We start from the raw sequence: 9594 nt of genomic DNA, 5'->3' as shown, positions 1-9594 counted from the left end.
TTAGAACAGTGTGTGTATTTGGCGTCAGGAAATGAGAGGTGCCCGGGGAAAATGAGAAATGCAGAGTCACCTTTAAAGAAGAAAAAAAGTGTGCGTGTCCTGGAGTCCACAAAAGACTTGAAAACAATACTGCGGTCATCTTGGCATCTTTTTAGATGAACTATCTTGTAAATCATCCAGAAGCTCTTCTGCTTCTGTACATACAGCGCACTAACACTTGGGTGTGTGTTCTGCTTCTGTACATACAGCGCACTAACGCTTGGGTGTGTGTTCAGCCAACAGAAATTTTCAAACCACAGATCCAGACGGGCTGTCAGAGGATTTAAGCCACCTCCTGAAATAGGGGAAAAAGGTCTTACAGATCTCAAGAACTCCAAGATGTTTTTATTGATTTCAGTTTCCAATAGAATGAATATGTTTTCTCTAAATATTTTTTATCACACAACTGAAACATTGAATTATTTTTTCAGAAATAGAGTTAAATACAACAATCTAGTTACAAATTCTAATATAAAGAGTACAAAATATAATGTTATAACTTGTATTTTAAAAAAGAAATACAAACTCTATGGTCTTTTGCATTTTACTGCCTCAAAGCATAATCAGCAAAGTTGAAGAATGAACATTTTCCCCTCAGTCGCTCCACACAGACACACTACGGGGCACCTAAACCATCACTTGAAGTCCTGGCCTGTGATTTTTTTATCCTCTTTCTTTTTGCTCAGTGTATAAAATGTCCTGCGATTAGAACACACCCGAGTTAAAAGCAGTGAAACAGCATACACTGCTTCAGACACGGAGACATTCTGAAAGTGGAAAAGTAAAGTTGTACAAACGCATTCGTTTTTTTGTGCGTCGATCACACCCCCCAGGGGGTGATTTGCCTGTTTTCAAGACGGCGCGTCGGTAAAGAGAATCTGGCCGTGAAAACCCAGGAGGTGCGTTGCGTTCCAGGCACAGACTGAGAACTGCCATTCACCTTCTGTGACCCTGTGGGCTACACTCTATCTCCCGCTGGAAAGAAGGTGCAGCTACCTGAGCCAGGTGCCTGGGCAACAGCAGGGAGGTGTCACCTGCGACCTGCTGGGCCCAAGGCCACATCCCAGAGGCCTGCCAAATGATGACCTTGCGTGTGCACGTGCCTCCGTGTACTGTTTGCCTGACACTGTACAACCTGTGACTCAGCGGCCAGATCTGAAGATGGTTCTCGACATCCTGGGCAAAACCAATGCTCCGTAAGCTTGCCAAAGTGGCATACGTCATCCCCGGGGCCATTTCCTGGAGCACCTTCTTTTCAAGAAACTAGTGTCTTTCTTGGTTTACAAAATAAATAAGTAAATATTGGGAAGCATCTCTTAAAGCACTGAATACTTTTCAAACCCAAAAAGGCAAAAATCCACTTGGCTTGAAAATCTGTACCGTGCCATAACCGAGGTGAAACGCATCCATCTGAGATGGCCCCAAGGCCTTCCAGGAACCAGGGGAGAAAAGTGACACAACGGCTGGCGAACGCCCGGAGAAGATGCTTTTGAACAGCTGAGTTTTCAGAGAATTAAAAGTTCATTCTTCAAGTTAAGGACTGTGAGTGAATAACCTGAAAGAGTCTCTAAGCTCATTATCTGTGTTACAACAACGAGGAACAGGGCGAGCAGGGGAGGGGTAGGAGTGAGACCACCAGCAGCAGTGTGCAGGCAGGGGCGGGGAGACACACGGAGAAGCTGCAGTGTAGACAACCAAACCCTTTATTGTCTAAGTTACATTGACGCCAACACTGTCACATCCTGTTAAGAAACAAGGAAACAGCAGACTGGTAGAGGTAGTAGAAAGTCTGTAACAGTCGGAGGGTGACTTACAAGAGAGACCATGCGGAAATTATCCGTCGAAAAAAAGTGAATCAAAACACATTGGCTAAATAAATAAGAAAACCACAAATCGTATTAAATACTATGGTCAAACTGACATAAACACATGAACAAACCAATACAATATTGATGCTCAGTGGAAGAAAGGAAGCACAGTCGGGCCCCCAGACGGCTTGCCTTGGAGGGTGGTGTTCTTGGACGCCACCCCCCGCCCCGGACCCCCGTCTGCTGAATTCAGGGAAAACCTTATTTCTGTGCTCCGGGTGGAAACAAGTATTCCAACTGGCTCGGGCCGCGTGTCCGGCCAACGGGACCCCGGGACGCGCCCCTCTCCACCACGCTCCCCGCAAAGGGGTCTCCCGGGACGACACCTGCGGCTCTGAAGGCCGCCTCTGAAACGCTAAGAACGTACACGATCGTGTCACTCTGGGTACAGAATTCCTCTGAATAACTAAAACACAGAGAAACAGACCGAATCACGAGCCCCTGTGCGTTCCTGAACCGTCACCCTTCACTGTCAGCCAGGAAAATAAAAGCTAGAAAATGCAGAAACCATCACTGCGGGGAGACCATGGAAGTGATCGAACGTAAGTCAACAGAAAGGCATGTTGATTTCCAGGGTGAACAGAGGAATGTAGCTCTGAAACTTTGCTCAAAATAACTTTAGAGGACAGTCACTGGATCGTATCTGCAAGGACATTCCTAATGACACCAACACGACAGATCGTTCTGGTACACAGCCGGTGTAAGAATATCAGGAAAAAATAAGTAAAAAAGTTATATATATATATATACACACACATACATGCAGCTATATGCGTGTGTATATACATGTATATATATATTTATAGATATAAGCTAGCCAGTTACATTGCATTGTTTGCAAATGTTGCAAAGTAACCTGAACGGTCAAGTAATTTAAATTCAGTAACAAGTAGAATCCATAACCAAACATTAACTAAGAACAACAATGATAATATAATAAAATTCAACAAATCATTAGAACAGGAAAACCACACTTTAGGGGGTGTGTGTGTGTGTGTGTGTTTAAACAAGTCTTTGTATCAGAAGCCCATTTTCTACAAAAACTGCACTAATCCATGGCTGTATTAGGTAAACTGTCGCTCTCACCAGTATTAAAGATTAGGATAATTTCTGTACATGTAAAATTATTGCTTTTTTGAAAAATATATTTAGCATATGCTCGTTTTAATCCATTTCCTGCCTTTACAAAATTTCACAATTAAAAAAAACCTAGTAAAGCTTTTGCAAAACATTTCACAGAACGTTTTCGTTCAAGGCAGCAGTAACTTTTGATAATGCATAAAATCATTATGTGCAAAAATCTCAGAAACGTTACCATCACACGTGGTGTCACGGGAACGGGACAAGAAAACATATCTGCGGAGTACAACTTTAACTGCGCACACTGCAAGGTTTAAGACCCTTGGTGACGGCCCTTAACTCCCCACCGCTAAAACTGGCATCTGCGCGACTGAGGAAGAGGTATATTAAGCTGTCCGACCCACGGGCCGGGGGGCCTCCACGCTCTGGGAATGAAGGGACTCGTCCCATGGAGGCCCCCGCCCCCCGCCCAAGAAGAAAAGACACCTACTTGCTGGGACAGATGGACAGGAAGGCAGGGAGGGAGGGGGGCGCAGGAGGCCCCAGAACACCAGGACCCCGGCGACCTGGGCCCCCCCTGGGCTCAGGGGATCCTCCCGCTAGGACTAAAAGGGTCCAAATCGAGGGGGGGTTCAGTGGCTAGATCATTTGTTAAGACAGGCAGTCTTCCGTTGTAAGCAGTTTGCAGAATGTAGCCCTGTTACCAAAAGGTCCTGAGAATAAACAAAGAACCCTGCTTTGCTTAGTGCTCAACCAGCTCTCTTTTCCCAAGCACAGCAAAAGCCTTCCCCCGGATGTGTTTCCTCTGCCGGATTCACTGAGCACAGATGGGAGAGAGGGACACACCTGGGAAACGCAGAGGGCCCTCAAGGGGATGCGATGGGACCACTGAGGAAGGAGGACCTTGTCACCCGCCCGCCCCCCGTCGAGCCTGTTTCCACAGCACCTCAAGGCCCATCCTTCCTCTTTTATTCACTATTTTAAATACCCACTAAGACAAGGAGAGGCCAGAGCGTCAAAACTCCGTCAACCTGGACCCCTCCGCCGTCTGTTCTGACGTCACCTCCAACAGGCCTCGGAGCAGCGGCGGCGGCTTCTGTTTCAGTGCTTGGCTGCTTCACTCTGTCCGACACACACGAGCATCTTTCTTCCAGTGTCTCAAACCTGTCTTGAACAATATCGATGCTTTGCGCTCCTACCGTGGCTCCCACCTCCACCGTTTATTATAAGAAAATACGGACTATGGTCGGTGAGCACGTATATGCATATAGAATATCTACATGTAATTCTAAGTCGAGCATCTTTGTTGATGTTTAACGTGTAACAAGGAGAAGCCCTCCCTTCAGCTTCCGCTCCGCCCAGCGGCTGCAGGATCTGAGGTGTCCGGTTGGGAGTTCTTCCACGGGGCGGTCAGGGTCACGGTCGGGACATCCACAAGGGAACTGCGGACGCTGTCCCGGGGCACCGGGGATGGTGAAAGCGTGTCTCTAGGTTCCCTTTCTGAGAGGCACTGTTTGGACAGTATCTGCATTAGAATGGTCTCTCCCCTGGGGAAAAAAGAGACAAGAGAAAAGCTCATTTCTGCCTTTGGTTTCCAAGTGCATTTTTCCTATTAATTTTCTTAGCAACGCCCAAAGCACAAACAGCAACCTTCACAGAGCCACTGAGTCAGGTCAGCAGAGACCCCTGGCTTCAGCTTGAACTCACTGCATACGAGCAGGATATGTTTGCACTGTGCCTTCCTGCCTTCCAAGGCAGCTTGAGAAAATCACCCCCAATGATCTACAGAGGTTCATTAGCCGTCTCTGTTCCGCATGCAAGAACAGCAAATCATAGTGCCTGAACCAGCTCCGGAGGAAAGGTTACAAAGATGGCCAGATGGGGCCGGAGGACTCAAAACAACAATGCACCGTGAGTAATACAAAGCGGGGTTCACAGGTGAACGACAGCGCCAGAACAGGGTTGAATTTGGGGGCCATACGAACCAGAAGTACAGCACTCCCATAGGTCTGTCAGCACCTGAGGGAGCTTCCACCCATTTCCGTAAATAATTACCACGTTGGAAAAATAGAAAGGGTTATTCTAAAGTCAAGGGAACTGCAAGACGAAAATGAGAATGAAGGGAAGCCGAAGCTTTCAGAGAAGGCTCTCGCACGACGTGTTAAGCATCGCTGTTTGAACAATGGAGTTTACAATCTGAGGACACGACAGGGCAAGATGAATCTTACTTAACTGCATTAACCTTCAGCTGAAGTCTCCATGAAGTAAAACCAACAGCTTGAAATTAACATGTACACATAAAATGCCTCGCTTGTGTGAAATTCCAACTGGTTTCCAGCTATGCCTGCAGGAACCCTAGAAATAAGTGTGTGTTGGGGGGGGGTCTGGTTGACATAATGAATTAAGTGCCTCTCTTTAGTTAATAGTTTCAGAAAACTCCTACGTAAAACTAGCTCTGCATTCACGACACCTACCAGTCGACATCTAGCGGAAGTCAGAAAGATACTCAACAAAATTTTATGGGGGGCTGGGGGGAGTGGGCACAGTGGTACGGACAGTAGTTTATTTGAAATGTAGGAAACGGTAACGGAATGAGAGAGGTGATAAAACTTCCTTAAGTAGATGGTGAATTTCCTGCAGTAAACTGAGAAGGATGTTTTCCACAGCGACATCACGCCGTGGGGAGATCCATCATCGACAGGGCTCATTTGGAACTGGTTCCAGATACATTCGAGGACGGAAAATGGCCTTTGTGTTTACGGACAGAAAAACAGGAGTTATTGTTAGCTGTTAGGTGGCTGGCCTTGAACGTTTTGAGGAAGTATGTAGCAAACAGACTTGCTGGGGAGTCCATAAATGGGCAAGGAATGTGTATGAACACATGTGTTGTGTGTGTCTAGATTCTGTATACACAATCCAGGCACCTCCTTGGATTTCCCTTCCTTTGGACCAGAATACACAGACTTGTATTGGAAGAAGGAAAAAGGATGGTTAGAGAAGAAGCATGAAGATGGCCCTCTGTCCGTAAAGGACTGAAGTTTTACGCTGCAGGCTCAGAAAGTTTTAAAGCTATGTATTTTAGAGGGACTGCAAAATCTGGCTAACCCGAATAACCAGGTTGTTTAATTCAGTCCACAAATCTAGAGGCACAGATGCCAAGTTTCTCTTTATAAATGAGGGGATGTGTTCAAACAGCATCTCACTTTTTTTTTTTTTTTTCAGCATCTCACTTTTAAGAGAGCTGTTTTCACTTCCGATTCGTTGGGACCAACACCTTATTCCTCAATACAGCAGTCCTATATAGGGTTTTTAAGAAATGACTGAAATTCATCTGAGAAATGAGGCCCAGGGGAAAATGCAACCATGGAAGAAAGGAGTCACAGAAATACTTAAATTAAGTGGACGCATGATATCTGAGCGCAAACAAGTTGCTTTTATTCTCCCACAAAGAAAGAGTCATCAGAAAATGAGAAGCACGCTTTCAGAAAATTTGGCTTTTCTTTATTGCAGCTGTGTGAATTGTGGACTCTTCAGTAAAACTGAACAATATTTATTCAGAAATAAATATTATCTTTCTTTAAGGCGTTTCAGTGTTCCAGGGATGAACAGTGACTTATGGAACTTGATGAGGCCTACTTTTTCTTCCCCTTTTGTCTTATAAGGTAAAGGAATGCCTATGTGCTCATGTGTGAGAGTAAGTGACCTACACACACAAAAGCCTATATATCCTCTGGGACACAGGTGAGTCTCTCGGCCTCCGTGGACCAAGGCCTGCATTAGACATGCGTGGTGATGCTAAACGCTTAACGATGTACAGGGAACATCTTACTGACAAGGACCTTTCCCAATAAGCCAACAGTTAGCTGGGACTCGCGTTATTACAGGTCATTTTGGATAAATCACTAGTTACTATTCACGACTTTTCACCTTATGCTACACCGAGTGGGAAAATGGATACTGTGTTTCAAGACATTTGGTTTACATGAGTAAGAAAACGACTGAGACAAACCAGCTGAATTTTGAAATGCGATCTGTGATACTGAGAATCTAAAAGTGACACTGAAAACAGATCATACATAGATTCAAATATACCAGCCTATGGGATTTCTCCATCGTTTGCATTCTAATCTCCACAGCTAAAAATGAGACAAATTAGGTTGCCATTTTTCTCCTCAGTTCCCTTTATTTTGATTAATGGAATTATTTCTCCAGCTTAACCATTTAAAAATAACATTTAGAATAAAAAATAAACTATTAATCATAGTCTATAAATTTTGGCAAGGAATTCAAACAAGTCGTAACACCAGATTTCATATTTCAGCAAAAGACGGTCTGGTCTTTTAAGTCCCAAAACCAGGGGAATGGAGGGAGAGAGGGTTAATTTTTCTTGGTTTTAGAAAGACCGTTATTTAATTTCTAACATTTAACGAACAATACAATTGGAAAAATAAATTTCTCCACAACATTAAAGAAACCCCCCCTACTCTTTTCTCTAACATCCATAGCGCAGTGATACCAATATTTTAAAAAGCATATTATTTTCAAAAAATGTTCTTTCTAATGAATTTTGATGACTACTAGAAATTAAATGTTCAGTTGTGTTAAATCTATGGCAAAGCATCTTGAAAATGATGATATACGTGAATTCCTCCTCTTACGCAGAGTTTTGCTTGGAATATTAGCTTCTCTTACGATCAGAATTATCTTCCTAATACAACAGGCTCCAGCGGCGGGTGCCTTTATTCCCCAGGGCTGGAAGATTCATCCCCACAGCTAGGGAAGCACCACTAATGAAGAGGGCTCCTGGCTGCCAGGGCTCAAACCCTTTTACAACAAATGCAAAGAAACGGGATGCCTACAGAATAGATACTGTGCCCAGGAACAAACTATCTGATACCCTACTATTACCCAATCCAGACCTTTAACTTCCAGGGAGTCGGTAATCCTTTCCACCCCACCCAACAGAGGAATGTGCTGATAAAGAAACCGCTCTGGGATCTTCGAGTTCAAGTGCAAGCCTGTAACACAGAAGGGGCTTAGCCAGTGTGCGTGCAGAAAAGAGACCACGACCAAAAGCACATCAAAACGAAACTCTCTGACGGAGGGGTGTGGCAGAGAGATGGGTTGGGAGGTTGGGATTAGCAGATGCAAACTAGTATATATAGGACGGATAAACAACAAGGTCCTAACGTACAGCACAGGGAACTATAGTCAATATCCTGTAATAAACCATAATAGAAAAGAAGAAATAAATAAACTGCATGTATGACCTTGTAAACACAAAAAAGGAAACTTTTATTCCTCCTCAAGTAACTAAATTAACTGAATTTAATCCACTCCAACGTATGTATATTATGACATTAGGATTACCTCACATAGGAAATTCAGATATTAATACAGCAAAGTAAGGGCAGCTGCCGTATGGCTGTGGGTACAGACATAGCGTCTGCCCGCCAGCGTGATGTCGTCTGAACACAAGGCAGCAAACTAGGGAATTACATTTATGTTGCCAACACTTTTCTCAAGCTAAGAGCTCTCCCATCGTCCCTTTAAGGCACGACTAGCAGCTAGACTGAAACAAGACAAAACCAGGGTGTTTACAAGCACACGACCAGGTTCTGACAAAGCAGGGAGATGCTGAGAAGAGGGAGTGGCCGGGACGACCGAGCACAACGGTCCACGACGGGCACGTCCACACAGGCAACAACACGTGCATCTACATGTTTACACGCATGTGCACCGCACACAGACACGGCGCCCGTGTCTCCCCAGCTGCTCAGGACACCTGTTCACTCTTGGAATAACCGACAACAGCTAACGTGCTGGACGTCTGGTCTCTGCCAGGCTCAGTCCACCGCCCTCGTTAATCTTCTCAGCAAGTACAGAAGTATGTGCTGCTGTTGTCATCATTTTACGAATGAGGAAACTCAGGTGAAGTTCACCTGCCTGGTCTGAGGTCTAGGTTAGAGTCTCCTACTCAATAACCCAACATCTTAACAATTCAGGCTACTGAGTCCCTCGGAGTAGAACTGGCTGATCTTCAACGTTGACAGCTATTAAATATTTATATGTTCTCCACCAGGATCAAACCCACTTCAAACCCACATATTCGCCCGCCAAGAGGCATCACAAACTTGACTTGAAGGTCAGCTGGAACTGGTTTTGTCCGGCTCCTCCTGCCACGTTCCAGGCTCCAGGAACGGCTCCTCCCAAGAGCTGGAGCCTGAAGCCAGCACCCGGGTCCACTCCATCCCCTTCCCCTCCCTCCCATCCTGCATCCAACCCCCAAGTTCTTCCTGCCACCAAACATCCCCACACCCATCTGCTCTCCGCAGCCTCACCCCAGCTCAGGCCGCCTCTGGGTCTCGCTGGGATGACCCCAAGCACCTCCAGAGCGGGGCTCAGCTCACTGTCCGGAACCTCCGCAATCCATCCCCGACCCAGACCAACCCGACTGTCCTACAGACACAACACTGGTGACGTCATCCCTGGCTCAGGGTCCCCACTGCCCTCGGGATGGAATTCCCGCATCTCAGCGCTGGTACCCAACGGCGATGTGTCTCCCCAGGCTCATGTCCTGAGCGCCTGGCCACCCGCCCAGCTCTCC

The 9594-nt window shown here is 45.7% G+C and overlaps 1 protein-coding gene across 1 annotated transcript in view; it reads right to left on the bottom strand.

The window, feature by feature from the left end:
* Positions 1–348: 348 nt before the first annotated feature.
* The window catches only part of LOC112406112 (zinc finger protein 516-like), a 66127-nt gene continuing 56881 nt past the window's right edge, over positions 349–9594 (bottom strand). Inside the window, exon 6 of the mRNA XM_024754803.1 lies at positions 349–4534. Coding sequence (XP_024610571.1) covers positions 4475–4534 — 60 coding nt within the window. The 3' untranslated portion in view covers positions 349–4474. The remainder of the gene's footprint in view (positions 4535–9594) is intronic.

Source organism: Neophocaena asiaeorientalis, unplaced genomic scaffold (assembly GCF_003031525.2).
Source record: "Neophocaena asiaeorientalis asiaeorientalis breed wild unplaced genomic scaffold, Neophocaena_asiaeorientalis_V1.1 scaffold124, whole genome shotgun sequence".
NCBI lineage: Eukaryota > Metazoa > Chordata > Mammalia > Artiodactyla > Phocoenidae > Neophocaena > Neophocaena asiaeorientalis.
This window is presented reverse-complemented; position numbering and strand designations above follow the sequence as displayed.